The 24,731-nt window shown below is 38.9% G+C and overlaps 1 protein-coding gene across 1 annotated transcript in view; it reads right to left on the bottom strand.

Moving 5' to 3' along the window:
- Nucleotides 1-794: 794 nt before the first annotated feature.
- The window catches only part of CMC1 (C-X9-C motif containing 1), a 46,439-nt gene continuing 22,502 nt past the window's right edge, over nucleotides 795-24,731 (bottom strand). Inside the window, exons 3-4 of the mRNA XM_010712885.3 lie at nucleotides 7,640-7,730; nucleotides 795-5,692 (exon numbers count right to left, since the gene is read on the bottom strand). Of these exons, the coding sequence (XP_010711187.1) occupies nucleotides 5,578-5,692; nucleotides 7,640-7,730 (206 nt within the window). The 3' untranslated portion in view covers nucleotides 795-5,577. The remainder of the gene's footprint in view (nucleotides 5,693-7,639; nucleotides 7,731-24,731) is intronic.

Here is a 24,731-nt window from a genome sequence, read left to right as displayed (position 1 = left end):
AAGGTGGTACTGAAGATGTTATTTACAGATCTGTGTGGGGATTTAAGTATTCAAGTTCACAGGTCCTACTTAAGATCAGTGTGATTGAAAAAAATAATAATTCCACAGCTGTTTAGTAGCAAATTACTTAAAATTGCCTGAAAAAGCATGGGGAGGCTATGACTATGGCATAACCATTGTAATGATAGGCTGTAAAGGTGTTACTTAGGCAATTGCTACAGGATCTGTGTGGTTCCAGTCACTGCAGTCACTTTTTTTCCCTGTGGAATAAATGCTTCACATGATGCCCATCTTCTCCTGTTTCAGTTTGTCTATTAAAGTTGAAAGAATGCCTTTCAGATATCTTCTACTGTATTAGTGAACAGCATACATAAATAATGTTTCCCTTTCACCAGATACTGTTTTTTATCTTTCTATTATCTTGCTCACGTATAGTGGCTTGTCTGTGATTAATGGAAATGGTGTCAGATGCTGGAATTTATTCTGACCAATGAACACATCTGACTCAGGGGAGTACAATCTCTTGGAAAGTAATAGAACAAAAGCCAATATGCATAAAACAAACCCAAGTCACTAGGCTTTAGCTGATAGAACCAACTACCTGTGTAATAACAAAGCAGCAGGAAGCATTTCTCATGTGGCTGCATAAAGTACATGGTGTCTAGTTCCAATGTAGCTTGTTTCTTGGGGTTCCCCCAGCCTGTCTTCATGGACATTTTTTATTTTAAGTGGTGTATTATTCTGCAGCCATCAACAGGAGCACTTTTTGATTTCTGCAATGAAGGAATTCTGTGTAAGATTTTGAAATAAATTTATTTTTGCTTGAAATTGATTTAACTTACAAATCTTTTCTAGTGTTCAGTGTAAAAACTTTTTACTTGGCTTTAAACACTTGATTTTATATAAAGGAATTAATTTGAGATTGGTTCTCTTCCGTTCAGGAATAAAACAGCCCACTGAGTACTTTGGTGTGTTGTTGGGAGACGTGTTCTCTTTGATGCTGAAGCCTGAAGGACTTCATTACTTTTAGCTGCAATACATTATCGGGGTTCCACTGCTGTGTCAAAAGATGCCCCAGCAGCCTGCGACAGCAAAACTTAAAAATGAAGCTTTGCTGGGTGATGTGAAAGAATTACCAGGCTTTGCTTCCAGCTCTTGGTTTACCAGTGCTGCTTTTCATGCTGGAGAAGGGGCTGGTAAAGAAAGGGATGATTGCTGAGAGGAACTTGAGAAGAAGTGCTGACATCGAAGAGAGGAGGGTGAGATTACAGAGCTTACTTTAGGCTGTATTTCCAATGTGGTCACTCATTGCTGTGGTGAAACTTTAACATTTGAAAGCAAGTCCCCAGATCTGAAGTCACCTGGGAGGTAGCTTACTTGAAAAGCACCTGTTGGTCTGAAGCACACTTTTCCATCTTGAGTCAAAATTTGACTGTCATTTAATCCAAGCCACGGGTGGCTTAAGGTACTTTCTTCCATTTTCAGAAGTAAAACCTTTTCATCACAGTGACAGCAAATAAAATGCAAAAGTAACAGTAGAAAAGGGGTTCTGGTGTTTAGTGTGCAAGTGTGTATTTGTTGCATCAAGCAGTAAAATCGCATGGGATAAGGACCAATACCTTCAAATAAGCACAAAAATTGAGAAAAATTCATTTGAAGGGAAACTGAACATTTAAAATCATCACCTAAACCACAGGTTTGACAATTTTTAATTTAAGAAAGCACCGATTCCAGAAATGAAAGACAGCTTTTGGGCAGGTGGTCGTTGTTGCCATGCATGTTTATGTGAGCATATGGCAAGCTGATGAATATGTATTTGAATGCTTTGAGAGCTGGACTAACCTTCTAATAATGCATATATAAACTTCCATGTTTGCTTGATTCCTTTTAAGTAATTTTAAAATCTCATCCCTGCCAGTTTTATTGTGTTTACAACAGATTGGTTTTCTTCCCATATGAAATATCCATACTAAAGAAAAGCAAATTCTTGAATGAACTGTAATGTGCTGTTGAATTTCTACAGCTGGAATAAGGCAAGCTCTATACTAGACATGTGGTGGAGGTACAGTAAAACAAAAGCCATTGCAAATAACAGTGTATGAGCTATACTAGAGATGTAAAGCAGATATGATTAAATCTTGAACTCTTTGCAGTAGACTTTGGGAATCTTAAATACCTGTATTTTTAATGGCAATGTGGCCTAATAAAGGAAGACTGAGATGCTGCAGTAGCTGACCGACTCGCCTGCATTTTCTTCTCATCTTCAGCTAGGTTCTGAGTGGTGGAGAAGAGATAAGGTATTTCCCTGTCACTTTGTGTAGCATTGCTACAAAAATATTTTTTTTAAAGGATCAGACTTTGCCCCTCTTTGCAGGGGAAGAGCATGCTATTTGCAGTTGTAGGCAATAGACAAGTGTATTTATTATTGTTGACTCTAATTGTAAACTCATTTGAATTGTGTTGCATATTCCCAAGTTTGATAAGGATTTGAACTATTTTTCTTAAAAATCTGTTGTCCTTAGAAAATGTTGTGGCATGAACTGAAATCGGTGCCCCTCAATTTGCTCCTTTTAGCAGAATGGACTTCATTTCGTTGCATTTTGAAATGAAAGAGATCAAGTGTTACAAACAGCAAGGTGGAAGAGGATTCTGTAGTTATTGGGATGATGGTATTTTTGTGTATGAAGTTTGATCTGGGGGAGAAGCATGAAAAATAACCAGGCACTTACTGTTACTGAACTGCAAGTGGATGGAACATTTGTTCCAAGTGCATTTGACTTTTTTTTTTTACCTACACTGACAGTATTCTATCAGTGTCAATAACTGTCTTTAGTGCCACATGGTGGATGGTTTTAAACTGGTGGATCCCCTTAAAAGTAGTTAAAGTGTAAGCTTTACAACTTGCTGTAAGCTTCTGTTTGTTAGAGGTAGTGCAACTCCCTCATCATCCACATCTGACTACTCTGTCAGAACAGGACAGCTGAATGTGCTTAGAGTTTTGTTTCGAAGTCAGAATAGCAAGCCTGGCTCTTCTTGACTAGCTTTTGACAAAGTAAAGTGTGTTTTTGTTGCTTGTTTTTTTAAGTTGTATTTAAAAAAAAAAACTTAAATATTTAAACTTTTAAAAAACTTTTTTAGGAGTTAATCGATGAAGCATAGCATAAGGCTTTATCAGTACTACTGATGCTTTGCTGCCTGCATTAGAATAAAGGGCTGCTTCCTGTTAACCTGAGCAGGAAGGAGAGGTTGCAGCTGAGATGAAAACAAGCAGTTTTAAACTTTAAACTGAAGAAGTTTGCTGGTATGTGCGTGTTACTGCACAGCACTTACACTTTCATTTCAACTTTAAAAGACATAAATGCAATTAAGATACTAAAAACATGAAAGGTGTGAAATCAAGAATTCAAAACTAGGAAAAAATCAAATTAAGGCCATGAGTGTAAAAAAAAAAATAGGCTGATTCCAAAGGTAAAGGCTGAGCCCGTTCTGAATGCCACAGCAAACGAGAGAAAGTGTGAGTACTCAGTTCTTAAACGGGTGTCGGTAAAGAGAAGTGAATGGTGTACAGTTAATGATTTATAGCAATTTCAGGCTCGATAGCAAAGTGAGCTTGCTTACTCACTGTCAGCTCAAAGGGATTGGTTACAGCCCTGCACATAAAGCATGTAACAGAATGGCAGAGGAGTAACACCCGCAGGTTAAATAGGACTTTGTCCCATTATCCATATTATTTCTACCAGCAGTACCAATCAGTGCACTGGGGTTCCTGCCACCTGCTGAATGTAGATCCTGCTAACCCACAAAAGAATGACTGCATTGCTGTGCTATTATCTGTACTGACTAGCTGCTGTGTGAGCTTGAGTGAGACAGATTCCCATGAACACGTAGTGCTGGCACCTACCTACCACAGTCAGTGCACCACACTGCCTCTAACAGCATGCTTACCCCAAAGCCAATCTCTGTAAGAGCCTTTGATAAAAATGACAAGCACACAGGCTTTCTTTCCAGAGACTTCTAAGTGTAGCATGTTTTCATACTGAAATAACAGAACTGCTGTCTTGAAAAAATAATAAACTTTTAAAAGTCATCATCTACCTTCATTTTCCTCTATTTAACTACATCTGGGGGAAAAAAAATCTTCTATTACTTGATGTTAAGTATTTGTTTTCCAAAGTACTTTAACTGATGAGACAAAATCAAGTATGTGTGTAGGAAATCTAAGTTAAGTTAGCTAATTAAATAGCTGAGTACCACTTGACTACTAACCTAGAATGCTGTACATCTTCTAGCCTGTCTTTCTGAAGCATTCCTTAATTTTCCAGTCAACATGCTGCCTAATAGCAGAAGTAATATTACTGGTTATTCCATTACAACACACAGAGCAAAAGCAAGGAGTAACCTTCAAAGTTAACTTGAGCTCATATATATAGATATATATCTCCAAGTCTGATTGGAATTCCCACTTGAGTAACTTCATAGCAGTAATAGTTTTGTGGTGAAATAGTACCTGAGTTAAATGCAAATTTTATTACTTAGGCAAAGGATATTTTTATTTCGTTTCTATATTGTGACATGAAGGTTACCATGTGAACAAATATCCTGCGTGGCCTTTCCCCACTCATACATTTTAGAGTTCTACGATTATGCAGCTTTAAGTATGTAAAGTATGTAAGCTTCTGTATGCAAGAAATCCCTTGTGTACCCCTTTCCCACAGGGACTTGTTTACACTTAGTTTTTGCAACGGCATTAATAGATGTTTAAAAACTGACCTGCATCTTAAGTATGTAGTTTAGTTGTTTGTTCATCCATAATCATTTTGCAAGTGTGGTCACGCCTGAAGTATGGAAGTGTATTTAATCACCTTCATGCTGAAAAAATGACAATGGGGAAGACATTCCTCTCAGTGATTTCTTGCCCTCATTGTGCCTCTTGCCATTCTCAAGGAAAGTCTGTAGGGACAACTCTTGAGTTCTTCTCTAGAGCTGAAGCAGTCAGTTGTGCCTCACAAGGGCATGGAACATCATCTCTTCTGATATTGCAAACTCAAAATTTAAGTCACAGGACAGGTAGAAGCAATATTGAGCTCTTACAACTCAGCATTTTCACGAAAAAGATGAAGTAAATCGGTCCAAGGTCTTTTCTGCATTTGCCACTCTTCTAGCAAGAGCATCAAAAATATTTCCATATACTCTCAACTTCAGGTGACAAAAAGGCCAGTTTAAGTACATACCCAATTTATGATTTGTTAATACAGCTTACATTTGATTACCCTTAAATTTTTATGTAGTTTGCCACATATAACTAGATACAAGCTGTAAATTTCAAAAGGCTGTTTGTTAATTGGAAATAATCTCAAGTCTGGATGGAGGAGCAGGCTTTTGCTGTCAAAGTTTGCAGGAGAAATTGCATGCATTATAAACTTCAGTACAGAAAATGAGAAATGTTGACCTTCAGCTTCAGAGAGATTTCTGTTACTGACTTGCTGCTAAATTTTACCAAGAGATACTGATGATTTAAAAGAAGTCTGTTCAAATCAAGTCAAATCATTAAGTTGGATATAAAACAGTTGATTTGAACTATACATTTGAAGTAATCTTTTGCCTTTTTTTCTTAATTCCAGTTGCTCTATATTCTTCTCTTTGCTTCAAATATTCTGCTTTGCATTCTTCATTGAATGATGGATCAGTATAGCTAAAAGAAAGACAAACATTATTAGAATAATAGAATAGAAACTCTCTAAACAGCACTCAAAACTGATCGTCAGTCCCTCCCAAAGCATCCCACCCAAAGTTATCATCTTAAACTCTAGATACTGAATTGGTCTGCCTTCTCTTCTGAGACCACTCTTTCTTGAGGCACAGTTCTGATTCTTCAGGCCTATGCATGAAACCATAATGAGAAAAACAGAGAAAGGGAGAGCCAAATTATTCTTTCTTATTTGCAGTTAGGTTCAGTTAGGTTCCTTTGTATAAGAATCTCTGGAGAGCACTGATCTTTATGCACCTGAGAACCTACCATGAATTTAAGGGGAACAGTTTCAAGTTTGTTCCTTGAATAGTAAACATGTATGTAGGTAGCTCCAAAAGTCATGTCTCCTATTTATTTTCAGGGAAACTACGACAGATATAAAAACCACAATAACACCATTTGACAGTGTTTTATAGCTTAGAATTTTCTATATCCTGCAATGTAGTCACCTCTTTTAGCTATGTACTTTAGCCAGAGATGAACAAGAGCCTGCACATCATACTTGTAAAGTCTGCACTGTTTCACATCTGTATGATGGCAAATTTTCCAGTGATATTCCAATGTTGCCACCATCATTTCCAATGCACTGAAACCAATATTCAGCTCTATATGCATTTCCCTGGTCACGATTCATGTGGATGGGTTGACTGAGATGCTCTTCATTTCATGGTGCACGGCCATCTAGAATGTGGCCTGTCTTTCACATCCCTCTCACCACTGCTGAAACACAGCACCCCCTGCCTCACTGTGCTCATGTCCACTGTTTGGGCTCCATAACTATGAATGTCAATGTGCACCATTTTTTTCTGCATGGAGGAATTTACTTCCACCCCTTTGCTTCTTACACACTTCCATGTCAGATGCCATTCTGTCAGACTGCCCCTCTGCTGCCATCTGTCTCATGGCAATAACATGTAATGGAGTACCGGTAGGAAGGTTCAGCTTCTGCCATACTGCCACCATCTACATCTGACCTTGTGGGCCATCATAATAACTTAGGAGGCATTACTTTCAGAGCAATACTCATAGTATCTTGATCATTAATTTTGTCAGCTGACTTGTAATTTTAAGTCCAATGATTCAAGCACTAAATATTTTTCCATAGTACATATTTTTTTGTGCTGTCTGTTTTTGTTTGTTTCTTTGTCTAAAAAAAGGTAGAATTCAAGGTATGGAGTTACAGACAAATAGAACTGAATAACTTTGAGTTCCCACTGCAGTTAGGCTTGAACTCTTGTGTAGCTGCATCTTTTTAAATTAATTCTCAGACATCAAACTCAACCTATCATTACATTAAAGGCTTTTAACATAAAGTTCTGGTTTAGCAGGGTATGTATGACATGCATTCTATCACAACCCAAACCACCCCCACCCACATCAAGCTCAGAGAACACCAACTCCACACAAAGAAGTCCAAGAATAACTTCAGCCTAGTGACACTGTGGGTATATTAGACTTCAAAAAGAGACATTTAAATCCATAAAATATCCATAAACATTGAAAGACAGTTCAAGAAGCAAAACCGGAATGAACTTATCCAGTTTCTATAAGAGACTGTGCTTCTACCATTCACCCACATCCTCAATTCTGCACACTGAGTACAGGGCTGCATTTCACTGGGGCTGAAATTCTGGATCCGTCAGCAATATTTAAATGCAAGAAAGCATTTTTAGCCATAGGAGAGTTTTCTTAATGAAATTAAGAAACTCTAGTCAAGTAGAGCCCTGACCACCATCCTTTCTTCTAAAGCAAAGAGATGATTTTCAGAAAAAAAAACAGCAAAGTCACAAGGTTAGCAAAACCCTTCTTAGAAATACTAAATTTTCTATTCAATTCTACATTAGTACAGCCAAAAACATGAAGTGAAACAAAGGCTCAGAAAGGACTTACTAGCCAACAAGGCAATCTTTCAGTGCTGTGTTCTCTTTCCGACACTTTACCACCATAAGGAAACCAGTTTCTTTGCAACACTTAGTAAATGCTGCAGAAAAACAAAAAGATTAAAATTAGAAAAATGACAGTAAAAAAAAAAAAAAAAATCCTTGTGTGTATGCTTTTCCACAGGAAAAAGTAGAAATAAAAAAAACCTCACAAATCAGACCTGATTTATTATTAACATAGCCATGGTTGGCCTGGAGCCTTATACTGTTTATAAGATCTTTGTAGCCTGTTTAGCAACAAGATTCTAATTAGGATCTCCCCTAATATCGTGTAATGTGTGCACACACTGCTATGGCTAATACTAACACATTTATGAAGCTACTCTCGCAGCAAATCCATGATTCTTAGACTGCTTTTCATATTGACTATTCAGGGCTACTGCAGCAAAACAAAAGGAAGCATGAAGAATTAGGTAAGCCAAGATTGTTAGCATTTCCTCTTCAGTGAAAGAATTATTTCGGAATAATTAAAGTACATTTATATCAACAAATTAAGAGCGGAGTAATGCTGACAGCAACTACTGTCTCAAAGAAATGTCACTGCCAATCGCCTCCTGAGAAGGCATCTTTGGGATACAAGACAAAAAACTGTGAGGTCGTGGTTCTCTTCTGGAGTGCAGGGAGAAAGTCAGCAGTTAGTTTATCAGCTGGGATTGTCAGGTGGTGATCTATGGCACTGCACTGCTCCCCAGAGGACTGGCATCTTCTCTGTGTCATGTGGCAGCTTTGGGTGTTCTTCAATACAGATCTTCTTTGAAGTCCAAATGGCCAAGAAAGGTCAGTCCCTGAAAATACTGACCACCTTCAAAGTTCTTGGAATCACAATCTTTGGAACAAGAGAATATAAAAGGGAGGAGAGATATTCATCAGCCTCTTCCCAGGAAAAGTGATCTTGTACCTATTTGCTCAATGAAATGTCAGTACACAGGCAGTCTCAAGGGCCTTGAGACTTAAAGAACAAGTCAGTGAGATACAGAGACAGAAACAGATTTGGGGACTAAAGAAGAAGCCCAGTAATGTGTAAGCCTGTTGGTTTGTATATATATATTTTTTTCATCTGGGGGTAACTCAAATTATGTCCTGTTACCAGCATTCTGTACAGATGTTTCAATAAATAATAAACTAGATAATAATTAGCTGTTACATCATATTAGGAGATTTCAAACTATTTTCTTATGAGGACTCTAGGTTAGCAACTACATGCATTTAACAGGTGGAAAAAGTACAGAGACAAAGTCAAACATCAACCAGCAACCAAATAAAAAACAAAGTTCAGTCCAGAATTCCTCCCATTTCTTCATATCCAAGATTTTCTTGGTAATTATTTGAAATGCAACAAATTTAGGTCATATAAAAATTGTTATGCTCAAACATCTTTAGTAAAACTTAGAACTAATCCAGTAACATCAAAACTTAATGCAAAGGGTAGCTGTATCTATACTCAATATATATTTACACTGTGTTTGCATACACTGTGGATACAAATACTCCACCTAATGTGAATATATATGCTCGATGCATTGATTTCCTGTTTTGTCCAAAAGCTTCTATTTCATCCATTCAAACAAGAATATCCCACTTTTTATGCACAATGATCAGTTTCACGGCTTTGGCTGGGAGAGTTAATTTTTGCTACAGAGGTTCACTTGATGCCGCATTTTGGATTTTTGATGAAAACAGTGGTGGAAAGAGAGGGATGTTTTAGTCGTTGCAGAGCAGTGCTCATAGAGCCAGGGACTTTCAGCTCCTCCTACTGTGCTGCCAGCAAAGGGCTGGGGATGCACAAGCAGCTGGGAGGGGACACAGCCAGGACTGCTGACTTGGTGCTACGCTCAGCAACTGCTACGGGTACAGAAAAAGGAAGGAGGGATGTTCAGAGTGATGGTATTTGTCTTCCCAAGTAACTCTGTGTGAGGAGCCCTGCTTTCCTGGAAGTGCTGCCTGCCAATGGGATGCAGCAAGCTATTTCCTTGTTTTTCTTCGCTTGCATACGCAGCCTTTGCTTTTCCCAGTAATGTGCCCTTATCTCAACACAGAATTCCTCACATTTTCAGATTCTCTTCCCCATATCACCTGGGGAGAGTGAGCAAGTGGCTGCTTGGTGCTGAGCTGCTGCCAGGGCTAAACTACAACAATCAGACAGGTATCACTGCCATTCTTTCAACTGTGTGTAAAAAATATACCTTCTCAATTTGTGCTGAAAATCAAGAAGAGCCCTCCAACACCTGCAAGTTATCAACCATATGTACATGAATGTAAAACAGTAGTATAGAGTTGTATTTGCCTTTTTGTATCTTCTAGACGTTTAGTTGAGGTTTTGGATTTGCCTAGTAATTGTTCATCCCGTACAATAATTCTGCAAATCAAAACTTACATAGAATTACAGAATCATAGAATTGCTCAGGTTGGAAAAGACCTTAAAGATCATCAAATTCAACCGCAACCTAGCCATACTACCCTAACTCTAACAACCCTCGGCTCAGTCATGTCCCTGAGCACCACATCCAAATGGTTTTTAAACACATCCATGGTAACTCAACCACCTCCCTGGGGAGCCTATTCCAGTGCTTAACAACCCTTTCTGTAAAGATGTTTTTTCCTGATATTCAACATAAATTCATCTTGGCACAACTTAAGGCCATTTCCCCTCATCCTGTCAGCTGTCAGCAGTGAGAAGAGTCCAACCCCGCTCTTGCTGTAAGCACCTTTCAGATACTGAAAGAAAGCAATAATCAGCCTCCTCTTCCCCAGATTAAACAGCCTCAGTTCCTTCAGTTGCTCCTCGTAGGGCATACTATCCAAGCCCTTCAGAAGTCAGATATTACTGCCAATAAAAACCAGCAAGATAAAATCCTACCTTTTGCTCAAACCTTTGTCCTTTTCCCTCTAAAACAGACATTAATCTATCTATGAAGTCAGTGGGGCAAAGCACACCTCCTAGCATCATGGATACCAATGACTTGAAAGTGACCCAACAGAGGCAAGCAACCCCAGGCTATAGGAAGCTTTTGATAATTAACCTACCAAAAAAAAAAAAAAAAAGACCCACAACACTTCTCCTGCTTGAAGTGTCAATGACAGTGGTGTCGTTATCCTGCCAAACTTAAATTCACCTTTGCAAAACACTGCAAATAACTGGCATCTTACCCATTTGAACATGCTACTGGTGAACATTTAAACAAACACAACTCCTAACATCAGATGCTGGTTCTATAACCACATTCTACTTGAAAATGTACCAGATGAAAGTACACCGCAAAACTGCAATTAAATTAACTAGTTAATTACTTAATTGGAAAGACACAGTAACTTGTGCTCAAAGATACGTATTAACAATGAAGCTTGATTTCTCAGTTCTCATGTGATGTGTGGTTTAGCTTCAGGCCCCAAATCATCCAAATGCACGTGCACAACTTTGAGAAAACTCTGAACAGCTAAAGCTTATGAAGCAGCACAAGCTCAGAGCAATATAAGAAGCATACTATTAGATTATCAAAATGTTCTTTAGCTTTTACAGGTGACTTTTTTTTCTTTTGTTTCCTGGAGTGCTTACATTGAATGTCCCTACATCAGCATCTCAGAAAATTCATACCTATTATCACATTTCTAAAAATGCCCTGTTTTTCTGCAAAACATCAGAAAGCTTACAGTTCATGTAGTGATCAGTTTGATTTCTACTCTCCACAGGCACTGCCCTAAGTGCTGTGCAATTTTTCTGTAGTAATCATTCCTCCTGGAAACTGTGAAGTAAAAAAACCACCGTAGACAACGGGAGGTCCCTCTCACTTGTTAGCCCACCCATCTGGATTGGCTACAGGTGCAAAGTCCTGGTGAACAGAACCTGAGCTACAACTGAAAGCACTGCCTGCCTTCAGGAGCCCCACGCGCAGCTATGGCCAGGCAACCAGGAAGCACTGCTACCAAGTAGTAACACTGCTTACTGCATCCATTCCACAGATCTGTAACAACAGAGGCAAAGAAAGAGCAGGTTGAAAGGTATCAGGCGTTCCCACACGAGCACATAAAACTTAGCTCTCTTTTCCTCTGATTTCCAGTGCTTCAAGATCCCTTCCTGTAGCAGCCACGTAAGGCCTGTGGTTCAAGACAGTCTAGTTACAAGTGTTTACCAGAAACCTCGCCAGATTCTGGAGAATGTTGTTTTAATTATGCTCTGTCTTGCTCACAGTTCTTTCATTGACCAAAACATCTCAGTATTGATCAGCACAAAGAGTGCAAACATTATGGTATCTGGAGCGCTGTGTACAATCTCAAATCAAGAAGTCATCTCCATCTCTGTGATCTCACAATGGACACATTCCTCACTCAAGCACTGTCTGACTGTAGACCAAAGCTTGGGGTGCACACCAGAGGACAGAGGGAGCAGATAGCACAGGATCTAATGACAAACCCACTGCAGTTCGACATGTTAACAGCCACAAGGACAACTCAGACCTGCAGGAACGCCAACCCCGTGCTCCAAACGAGCCCACTTCCTGACACTGCCGCATGTCATACGAACAACAACTGCTCTCTCACAGCAGAACTGATCTCTTAAAAATCTTACGCACGGTCCCATTTTTACCATTCTGGCAAATGGCTTTCCATGACTTTGCAAATTTGTGCAAGGAAACAGTGTTTTCCTTCTGCACGCAAGCAGCGATCTACCGCAGTAGAACCTCAGGCAGCAGTGAAACTAGATGCAAATTCAGGCCATCTGCAAATTCGGTGCAGGTTGTAACAAAGCAAGAATGTTTCAAACAAACAAGAGTTTTCAGCCCTCTTAGGAACTGGGGTGTTTTAACTTTTGTTGCAATATGGCTGAACTGAAATTGAGCTATAAAGAGATGAAAAATAAAGACAAACAGAGACATTGTTTTAAAGCTGGCAGTGTTTGGTTGAGGAGCAGAACAGGACAGAATGTGTGTTAAAGGAAATGAGGGGTGGAGTGAAAATGCCTTGCTATGGGGAAAACAAGCTTGTGCTCCAAAAAAGGAGCCCTGATAAGGCTCTACCACGATATCTACATATGTCCATCACTGAATGCTCTATGCACAGGTTAAGGACAGATCCTGCAGGTACCTGCCACTTGTAATGGAAATTGGCTGTGATCACCAAGTCCAACCATCAACCCATCACCACCACGCACACTGTGTCCCTCAGCGCCACATCTACGCATTTATTGCACACCTTCAGGACCTTCTTGTCCTATTGCTGTTAATGGGGAGAAGAGGCCAACCCCCACCTTGCCACAGCCTCACTACTAAAAATCATTAGTATTTTAAAGGAATGTTTTTCTTAATAATTTTTGAGTAGTTTCCCCTCCTCCAGTTCTTTTTATTGCTTGATTACAAGCTAATATGGGAAACTGATGGAAATCGAAGTGAAACTGAGTAATTCTCATTTATATTGGACTGAAGACAGACTGAATGAGTGATTTTCCCATCTATCCCAACAGATACTGAAGCACACGCAATATCTGCCACATTAAAGACATGATTTTCAAAGTTTAAAAGATTAGATACATTACCAGAGGGTTAGTTACAACAAAGTTGGTGAAATTCCACTGGCACCTGTCCTGGGACACACAGTTCATAATTCAACAAAAAAAGAAAACAATAATTGAGGGCACTGCCCATTTTTACTTTAGAAAATATTTATAGGTTCAAGAAATATTTGCTTCTAAATGATGAGAATCAAAACTTCAAGGATTTTAACTTAAAGGACAAATCAACACCTGGCATAACTTGTCCCAGCTCTGCAACGTAACGATTTTCTTCCACACCATTAAACCACATTGAAGGTTAAATTTAACATTCTTAATCCCAGTGTCTGCAGATATACAAACAGTGGACCACAAAAATAAAGCACAATTTTTAAAATACAAGTTTTTTTATGCAGCCTATCGACACCATCCTCCTCCAGCCTCAAATAAAGATAGACAAATCTCTTCTCTATGCTGCATGCAAAGTGAGCTGGCAGGATCCGTGTCAGACTGTAGCAAAAGTTTCAGTTACACATAAAGATTGAATAGAAATTTTAAAAAACATTATATTTGTGGGGATTTTTTAATAATATTTCTTATTTTGTTTATTTATACTTCAAATAGCTTTTTTAAAAAACAGATAATCATTTCTTTAGGTACACATGAAAGCCTTTCCATACACAAAGCAAGAAAAGAACAAAAACTAACTGTGACATCTCCAGGCAGTGAGCAGAGTGGAAAATGGGTTGAAAATAAAACACTGACTGATCATCATTATTTTTATTTTATTCTATGAACTGTCATTTGAAGGCCATTTTGAATGTCCTTTTATTGCAGATTCATAACATTACCCACGCACTCATATTGCAAAATATTGTGTGATTAGAATAATATCAAAATGGTCCTTTATCAGCCATCATTATGTATCTCTCTTGCAGATGTTCTTGTACATAAAACAAACGAAATATTCTGCATTATAGAGATAAATTGATCCTCTCGGGTTTGGCTTTGGTTTATTTAAAGATTTTACAATTTTACTACTTAAGAGAAAGTCCTACAGAGGTGTTATCTCACCATTTATATTTTCTCAACACTTATGATACTGTTATCACACTCTTAAAATAATTTAAAAAAAAAAAAAAAAAAAGACTTGTATCATGATCCATACCAGGCTTATGTTCTATTCCTGGGGTAGGTTTCTTCCCCTGCGAAAAAGAGGGAATAATTATGCCCAAGATCAGGATGGATCAGTCCTTGAGCTTTACCACTGGGAGGAGAAAAGGTGTCCAAGTAATAAGGGGGATTTGGGAGTCAGTGGTAGAAAGACAGGGAAAACAGTTCTGCTACAGTGTAAATAAGGACACAATTTTAAATATGTTTGTGAAATGTCCACGAAATCATTAAAATGACAAAACTTCATCAGCAGCATTTTACGGTGAAGTTGTTATGCTTTTAATTTTGTATTAAATCGTGATTTATTAGCTTGTTACTTTGAAGATTACTCAGTATGCACAGAATAGATTACTGGCGTATTTAATGAGCCAGAGGAAGAAGTAGGATGAACATGAAAAGATTGCTTTACATAGTAGAGTACAAGCTATTTGATATTTCTAACACAGTACAAAAGAAAGCTTCTCTGTAGATTGATCATGGTTCAGTTAACATCACTGAATATCTAATACCTCCAACTCAATTAATTCTCACCTGATTAAGATCAGTCTGATATTCAAAGTAAATCATCTCTCCAGTCAAGTAGAAATCAATATTTATGATTTTACTTTTAAATTACAATAACAAATAAAATATGTGCATCGTCAGTATGCCAGGAGTAGCTTTCCTGTTCTAGTCTACTATGGCATGCCTAACACAGCTGATTAAAGAATTATTCTAATTTGACCAACAATATATATAAGACTCAGATTAATTTGAATAGTGGAAGATAGCAAAAAAATAATTAAATGCACCTTATATAGGGCAAACAGAAAATTGACATAAAATAACCTTGATTCTTTCAAGTGAACCTCTGTTATCAGATCAAATACTATGTTTTCACAAGTATTTGATAAAAAATACAAATAATCATATATTTTTTGTTATCCTGCTCATCACTACCTCCCCAGAAACCTGCTCCATTTCAGGTCTTATAGCTCCAGCATGCTGCCAACTCTATAGTGGGGCAGATGATCCATCAGTAGTAGCACATGCTGCAGGACTGGGAAGGAGACACGACTGCAGGAACCAAGGCATTTTAGAGAAGGGATATTGATCATGTGAATGATCACTTCTGACCAATCTTCTTCACAGTGCTCGCTGTGGAAAACACCAGCTCTGCCTTAAAATACACTATGCAAACAGGATCCTCCATTACATTACAGCATACCTTGCTAGGAAATGTTGAAAAGTCACTCACCCAGTGATTAAGAAGTAAACATACAGCAAACAGAACTGCCACGAAGCCAGACAGCACAACTGGGGAAACACAGAGGGCAAGTATTTTCCCCCAAATTAGAAACTGTTTCTCTAAACACACTGCCCTGGGGTAAAGAAGATGTGTTAGCAATATCCTAGAAACAAAGCTGAAGACTTTGCTCCAGGGGACATTTACAATTAAAGATGAGAAAATGACATACTGGATTAGACAAAGGACCCATTTGTCCTTCTTATCATCTTTCTCAGAAGTCAGTAACAGCTGCTGCTACAGGGGAAAAAAAAAAAAGTGCCAGTAAGTCTACATTATGGAATAGCATTTCCTCAAGTGAAGTCTGTTCCTAACCCCTATCAACTGTAAGCTAGGCTTATACCTTGAAGCAAAAACTTCTCACATGCCTTTCAAAACACTTACAATCACTTGCACAGTAGGAAACTTGTTAGTTCAGACCAAGATAAGGGGAGGAAGAAAGAGGAAAAAAATCACCCCAGTACCAAAAAGGCATACACTAGCTTGAATTCCTTCAATGTATATCTGCCCCTGGCTTGCTTCAAGTCAGTGTCTCAGATACTGAGTCACAACTGTAGAAGTCACAACTACTGCAACTGTGGTTATTTGTCATACCACAGATGCTTTTTTCATTAACAAGTTTTCAAAATCCTGCTGCAAAAATTAATTGGCCTCAAAGTATCCCTTGGCTGGACGTATAAGACCTGCCTGTACAGCCACTCTCGCTCTGACAATTCTTTGGCATAGCTGCAATAGGACGAAGCAGAAGGCAGGAAAGGCACTCTGTGTACATCAGAAATGTTTGGTTTTGTTGTCTTGTTCCCCTTCACCTCAAATAATCCACTTACTTGCTCTTAGAAGCACTGTGACAGCAGGTCAACTGTAGCTGCAACACTAAGAGATGATCTGTGCAGTTAACTAAGAGAAATGGTTCCGAAACAAGAATCCAGGCTGGCTCTGCAGACAGAGCAAACAACGCTCGTGAATGACTGAGGTAACCCCAAAGCAGCAAGCTCCAAAGTCTCAGAGATCAGCTGAAAAAAAATGGTCCTTAACCTAGTATAGGAAGTGCTGCACATTTTCAACTCTTGAACACATGTAAGTTACATGGTATGGTCATCCAGCAAGAGTTCTTAATTTAAGGCCTGTAAGGAGCTTTTTCAAATGAACACAGGAAGTCAATGTCTTAAATTGTTTTTAAACCTATCCAAAAGTTATGTATTAAAAAAAAACAACCCTCCCATGTCAATTCTGAAAACACGTGTAGAGCATGTAGGGATTCTCCACTATCTCCTAAATCCGAACAGATGTCTTTGCTTTTGTTATAGAATTTTAACAGGGCTTTTGTTATTTTTGAACCTAACAATCATTAAAGACTGAATTTCTGACTGAATTTCTGGGAGTGAGAAATAAAAAGAGTTTAAGAAACTAGCACCACATACTCATAAATAAATCAATGAAGCGGTGAATGACAAGGCCATATGCCCATTCCCACATGATGCAGAGGCTAGCACTGAGGGAACCTCTCTCACTGGACTCACTATCCATGTTGTGACATCTAAAATTTGCTCACATTCAGACTCAGAATTGTGGTTGTTTGTCAGAGGCATAGCCAGAAACCCAAAAGCAAGGGAATGCCCCAGGCAGCAGCAGGGAAGAACTTCTGTCCACATCAATTAACCCACACTAGCCCACAGAAGACTGTTGGAATCTCTTCTTTCTAATTTCATAGTGAGCAATAAGAGACGGTGAATAAAAATAAAAAGCAACAAATGTAAGAGAGGTGGGAATTGTTTCACTTTGAACAAAAAGGCCAACAAAGACAGAGCCAAGCACAGTAACTCATGCCAGCACAATCAGTACAACAAAAAATACATAAACCATCCTCCAACTGATAACAAAAAATATGCCAGGTTGGAGTAATTTGAGTTAAAATCAGAGTTCTGGAAGAAAAAAAAAAGAATATATATACATGCAATCTCATGGCATTTTCTGCAGCTCTTAGTCCCAGTGCTAGGACAAGGACAAGTCAGCTTTTCTTGTTCTACTTTTGTGTCAGTACTAACACACGAGGTCTGATCAAAATGACTCTTGTGGTATGAGGGGTGGAAAGGTTAAAGTTAGTTTTCAGTTTAATAAGAATTCTGAATGCACAAATGAAGCTTGACCAGGGAAAATGGTTTCCTAAGTAATCACACAGCCAGTAAAGAAGGTTAAAAAAGAAAAGTACACCTTCGAATTTCAGGTAGTACTTTTCTGACTGTTGCTGAATGTTGACAAAATACTGTTGCAGACATAAAATTTATCAGTAATATGCATTTATCTCAAGAGAATATAGACTCAAACAGCAAACAGAGCTTTGATAGAGATGGTGCAGTGCAATACCTACTGGTAACTTTAGGGTAGTAGGTGCAACCTGATTTGATCTCTCATGCTGGATTAACACATTTGTCAGCGTTATTTCATATTCATACATACGCACACAGCTGTAAGTGCATGTATGTACACATGTATACATACACACATCTGTAAGTGTACATACATGCATAGCTAGAAGTTTATGCATATACACAAAATACACATGTGTATTCTACACCAAACACAGAAACAGTAAGACACGTCCTCCCACCCCTGACTAAGCAACACACCCAGAGTACAGCATTACAGAGATGAGGGTTATGCCCTCACAAGAAAAAAGACAGAAGAAATCACAAGGGCACAACTATTCTGTGTAAGGCTTTACAGTGACTGTGCTATCTCAGGCAAGGGAGATTTAAGTGCTCACAGATGACATCCCACCGGGCTATTTAGGTAGATCTATCAAGACAAACTAACCCTTTTGTCCTCCCCTTGAAAATAATTAAAAAACACATAAATCCTTTTAAGCAAAGAAAATATATTGCTATGAAACAGTTTATGTGGGTAAATCATTATTTTCCTGCTAAAGATTGTTGCTTTAGGAATGTTCCTGTCAGGTACAAGTATTGCCTTATACTTAAGGTTTCAGGTAAACCATGCCCAGCAAGCATAGCCACCCACTTAAACTACATTGTTTTTAAACAACTGCTTCCTTTAAGACTGACTTGATCTAATTTTCCTCCCAGCCTGTAGTAAGTATCCCTGACATCAAGTGTTACCATACCAGACGCTGGAAGAGGCAGAACTGGAACAAATGCAAGTTCCCCCATGGCTACTGTCTGTCACTGCCTGCTCCTATATAAACAAGTGCATCCAGCTTGAGCAGCACAAAGTCGCCTCGTCGCTGCTCATCCTCCCAGCTCCTTCAGGAGCTGCTGAGCCACTCGGGGACAGCTGAGAAGTTAGCATACCGGATGATTCAAAGCAACAACACACCCCGTAACGACTGACTCCTTAGCTGAACTCTGAATAAAAAGATCTATTTATAAATAAGCCAGATTCACTGCGAGTGGCACAAATAGCAGCAATGTCTTTCTACCACACGGTGGAGATAGAGCAGGTCATTTACGTGACTCTCAAGGAGGCAATTATTCCATCGTAACACCAGCTCGACCTCACAGCCTGTTCTTTCAGAGATGCATTCTTCCCCCTAAGTTCAATTCCCTGCATTTCCAAAAACACCGTTTTAACTCAAAGATCTTTTATTATTATTATTATTATTTATTTTCCTCCGCTCTCCGAATGAAACGAAATATCCCTTAAAAGTGAAATCTCAGCTGGAGGGTTGGAGGCTGCAGAACAGGGCCAAAAACACAGGCCAGCTGAACTCCCACAATGGTACCGTACTGAAGATCAATACACTCACCCTCCTTAGAAGTGACCTTTCCTTACAGGTGACAATTCTTCCTACAATCTTCCTACAGTCTCAACCATCACTCCAACACCTCCAGAACACGCTACCATGTACTCAACCTTGGCTTACGGTATATGTTTGTAGTCTCCTTCTCTTTTTTTTTTTCCTCTTTTTTAATTAGTAGTCTTCAGTGCATACAGGTGTGAAGGTGTGGGAAGCATTTGTGCTGAATAAGGACTATTCCGCATTTTTTAAGGACAACATAACTAGAAGCATAACTTTAGTGGAAAAAAGGTTTAGTGGTGCTTCTGCATTCTGAATTTTATACTGAAGACCCTTTGCAATGGTGGCCACAGTGTCATTCTCTTTCAAAAGAATATGCATCACTGACCAGGTAGGCAGCCAGAACGTTACGCTTCCCTATTCATGTCACGCTTTTAAAGAGATTTTTTAATGATGACAAGAAAACACATTATGAAAATTCAGCAAGATCAAACGTTTTTAATATATCAGTTTTATAAATTTGGTAATAACAGTTTAATGCATACTCCTCATTTTCTGTATATCAGTACTTGCTTTAAGCAAGCTGACTGGGATAAATGGAATATTAAAAACAGTTTAATACCAGAAAATAATCCAGTCACTATTCACTCCGTGTATCTTTGAAAGTGTTGCACAAAGGACTTTTGAAATGAGAACACATTACAAACTCCGTTTTTTGTGGAATCCTGATAAACTCTCTGCAAGCACTGCAGCTGTGCTCAGCCCTCAGCAACTCCACTCTTCCAGATCAACACAGATATTCACAAGGTTCCTGCCACAGAGTGACTGCATCTCGTGTGCTAAGCCAACCCCATCACTGGTCCGCCCGGTTACTGCACTGCACAGTCAGCTACACACATTTTCTATTACTGAGACTTGCTACAGACTTTGTAAGACATCAAGTTCCAGGGTTAAAAGGTGCTCACTAAGCTACCTGTTGACTAACCTCAGGTAGCCAAGGCAAATTACCCAGCTACTACACAACTAGTTTCCCACTTGCCTTACAGGAACAGAGTGACTACAATTCTCCACTTCAGAAATTTCCTCCTGGCGCACGCTCTACCAGAGCTAGGAATGCATACTATCTTCAAACCTTTCAGAGATACTGCACCAAACACATGAAGCTAATGCTACTTAGAATAATGCAAGATACACAATTTATTACAATCCTACTTGGAGAGCACTTGGCCGTGCTGGAGCAAAAACTTGTAAAAAGGGGGCAAGCACCTCAGGTATTCCTACTCACAGATGGAAACTGACAAAGGCAAAGGAGGAAAACAAACCAAAATACAAACACCACCCGCACCCTGATACATCTCATGGTCTGATAAGTGGCTTCCAGAAATCACTGACTGCACAGACAGTTTGGGCACGGACCAGAAATGAAGATGAAAACAGTGGATGACAAAGCTCTGCTCACGAATTTGTTTTGACAAGGAAGCATCAGACAGAAGCGGCGATACCCAACCATATGGCAGAGAGAGCCAAGCAACTACGTCTGTGATGCTGCTGGCTATCATAAACAGCACCAGGCTAAAGAATTCTGCATGTGTCGGGGAGTTTAGATTTGATTATAAGGAGACACTAAGAGACATGGCCATTTCTCTACAGCTATGTTTATAATTTCAAAGCCAATTAAAAATATATATATTTGAGAGCAGAGGATTTACAAACAAGCTTTTGACAAAAATGCTGTGTGAAAAAAGGAAAACCATGAATTGCCAGCTGTGGAAGTCTCTCTGAAGGAGAAACCATTCTTCAATATAAGGCTTTCCAAGCAAATGGCATAAAAATTGGTGCAATGCCATAAAATTTAATGGGACTAATCTAGACTTGGGTATAACAAAGCCTTGGGGACATACTCCAACTTGCAACAGTTGACTACTGTTCCTCCAGCTGCATGCACAGGTGCTCAAGCTTGGAAGAGGCTGCTTGTTTAAGTCCACCTGCTCAAAGTATCTTGCTTTTGATGCAAAAACATTTTAGAGTAATACAGTCTTACTACCGTTATGAAAGAAATAGCTAAAATCACAAATGTGGTTTCCATACTTAGAAATACAACTGCACTTTGAAGATAGCACTGAGCAAGGTTATTTTTTAAATACAGGTTAGCAATGGATCTGCTACAAAATCACTGGCAAATGAGATATTGAAAGTTCAGATGAGAAAAATAAAATGGCTTTAGCTTAGAAGCCATTTTAGTCCCATTTCTTCCCATGGCATGAAGACTCTACCCATGACATACATGCTACCTAAAGAAACAGAAAATACTGAAGTTTTTGTTAATTGCTTGCTAAGAAACATGACAAAGTCCGTAACAGTGACAAGAGAAAGGGAAGTCAGAGCTCTAACAATGTCAGTCACAGGATCCACAAACATGATTCCCATCCTGCCAAGACCAGATGTGGCAGAAGGACCCTGTGCACTGGACAGTGGAGGCGGCAGACACCAAGAACTCCAACAGAAGCAGCATTCAGGCTAGGATACAAGCAGGAACTGAAAGTAGGTGTGACCTTCCCAGCAGTAGCGTTACATCTCTGTGCAACTTTCTTTTGTCTCCCAGGTCTACCTAGGACTTTTTTTTTTTCTTGGGAATGCATTTTGATTCCCACGTGGGGACCTTTCCTGGCTGGGATCCAAGACGTGATGACCATGTGTGGCTTCTCTACTGATCTGAAATTCTAAGAGCACAATCTGACCAAAGATCTCCATTTTCCAGGTTCTGAACAAAATGAGCTTTTCTTGCTGAATGCAGATGCACACATGCCTCCACCACCACAGATTTGTCAGTATGTAAGTTTTTCCAAAGACTTCTTCTCACCTTTATTCTGAAAGAAAAAAATCACCCAAAAGCTAGCATATGCTGTATTAATGTAAAACCCCTAGAGGGCAACTAAGCGTCAATTTCAACCTGCATAAATATTCAGTTCCTTAACTAGTTTACAGATTATGTAAACTATTTCCTTCAACCTTGTCTTTTTCCCCTCATTTAGAAGAAATGAATCCTTTTCATTCTCAAATCACATTACTGCTGCCTATTTAATGTAAGTTAATCACAACGGCCCAACCAGAGACTGAGTGCTCAACCCAACAAAGCTCAAATGTGCACAGAAAAAGAATAAAGGAAAGAAAACACATGCAAGGGCCTCCTTTAAACAAAGAGAAAACAAGCATATGAAAGTCTGAAATCACTTTCTTTGCGTTAAAGCCCTTTATTATTCAGCCTAATATTAATTTATTGCATGGCATCTGCTTTCTTGTACAGCAGGTTGGTCATGAGTCCCACATTTATGAATTTAAGTATAATGTTGGGATTATTTGCTTGTTTACCCCTACATACTATGGTTTCAGCTTTCAGCCTTCTATTCAGTAAGTATTTATGGGCAAACAGAAAAAAAAGTAATAAAGCAGGAAATAAGATAGCAAATTAGTCTGGATCCAGAAAACACTTTCATTTGCACTTCAGTCTTTAAGTAAAGTCCAGGTCTGCTGATAGCAGTGAAAGAAAAAAAGTGGAAAGTAATTAGTGCCATGAAAGTCAAAAACCTTCATCAATTCCAACAGTTCTTCTCAAATTTTGAAGTGGTAACTCCTGTGCCCAGCTGAGTCTGTTTGTAATGACATAGCAGACATCAACTGTCTCTCCCCTTCTTTCCACCAAGTCTTGGTGTGAGCTGAAGGGCACTGCTCTGCTTGTCCACATGTGCACAGAACCTGCAGACATTCATATTGCTACAGAAGACAATAACAAATCAGTGGGATTCTCAAGCTATATGGAAATGCTCTGAAACAAGGAGGAAAAAATAGCTCAAAGGAATTCTTAGCAAAGGCTCACAAAGATCAAGGGTTTCTACATAGTTTCTTTCAAAAGAACAAATACCCTCACAAAAACTGGCAGCATAACCATCCGTGTTTTATGCATAATAATGCCAGATCAGTTTATTTATTTGTCAGTATATTTACAGACCACAACAGTCCTTCATAAAGAAACTATAATCATTGTTACAATTTACCATTGATGTGAAATGCATCTTATACTCCTTACCAGAGTGACAGAATTTGTTTTCAGACAAGTCAGGCTACTGCAACTCAAACATCAGGATAATGGAGATCCGCAATAGCAAGTCTGCAACATACAGCTCTGCACTGAGACCACAGCTTATTCATCAGAGTGAAAATATGGTTCTGAACGGTAAGCCTTGATTAAGAGAATGAGATCAGAATTAGGTTGCTGTTGTGGTTTAACCCAGCAGGCAGCTCAGCATCACACAGCCTTTCACTCACTCGCCCCTCCCAGCAGGATGAGGGAGAGAATCGGAAACAAAAGTAGAACTCATAGGTTGAGGTAAAGACTATTTACTAAAACAGAACTGGAAGACAAACATAACAGTTATATATAATATATATATATGTTTATAAAAGAAGTGTTGCACAATTGCTCACCACACGCTGACTGATACCCTACCAGTTCCAAAACAGAAGCAGCACCCCAGCCAACCTCCTCCAATTTAATAGCTCAGCACGATGCCATATGGTATGGAATGTCCCTTTGGCCAGTTTGGGCCAGCTGTCCTGGTTCTGCCCCCTTCCACAACTTGTGCCTTTCTCAGCATCCTTGATGGCAGGGCAGTACGAGAAGCTGAAACGTCCTTTGCTCTTTACAGAACTGCTCAGCAACAACTACAACATCACTGTTTTATGAACACTGTTCTTCTTCCAAAGCCATAACACAGAATCACACCAGCCACTATGAAGAAGAAAACTCCGTCCCAGCTGGAACCAGGACAGCTGCAGTAAGAGAACTCCCTGTGACATGATGTAACAGTTTCCCATGCTCAACTAATTATCACTCAGAAGAGAAATTTATTCTGTGGTCATGCCAATCAGCATTTTCTATCATAGAAATAAATAACATATTTGTATTAATACTTTCAACTGTGCACACCCTTCATTGGCCATAGCAGTAATGAGATACTAATTAAATTCAGGTAAATAAATGTATGTTTGAATATGTAAGTAGCTATCTAGAAGAAAAAGGAACTAACATATTTAACTTAAAAAAAAAAAAGTTTTAATCACGTGTCATGTTTTCCTGCATTGATGATGGCTAAGCAGCCAGGACGAGAAGAGAAAAAGCTGAAATCACAACAATTAGCCTGATTTACTATTATGCTGGGAGAATGTAGGTAAGGCAAACATTACCAACTCTGTTAAACACCTTCCTTCTACAGAACTGTAGAAATTATTTTGGTTTTTTTTTAGTTTAAATTAAATGAGTTTTCTCTGCCCAACAATGAATGTCTCAAAGT

The sequence above is a fragment of the Meleagris gallopavo genome, chromosome 6 (genome assembly GCF_000146605.3).
Source record: "Meleagris gallopavo isolate NT-WF06-2002-E0010 breed Aviagen turkey brand Nicholas breeding stock chromosome 6, Turkey_5.1, whole genome shotgun sequence".
In the NCBI taxonomy this organism is placed as follows: domain Eukaryota; kingdom Metazoa; phylum Chordata; class Aves; order Galliformes; family Phasianidae; genus Meleagris; species Meleagris gallopavo.
The sequence above is the reverse complement of the archived record's forward strand: the minus strand, read 5'-3'. Positions and strand labels throughout refer to the sequence as shown.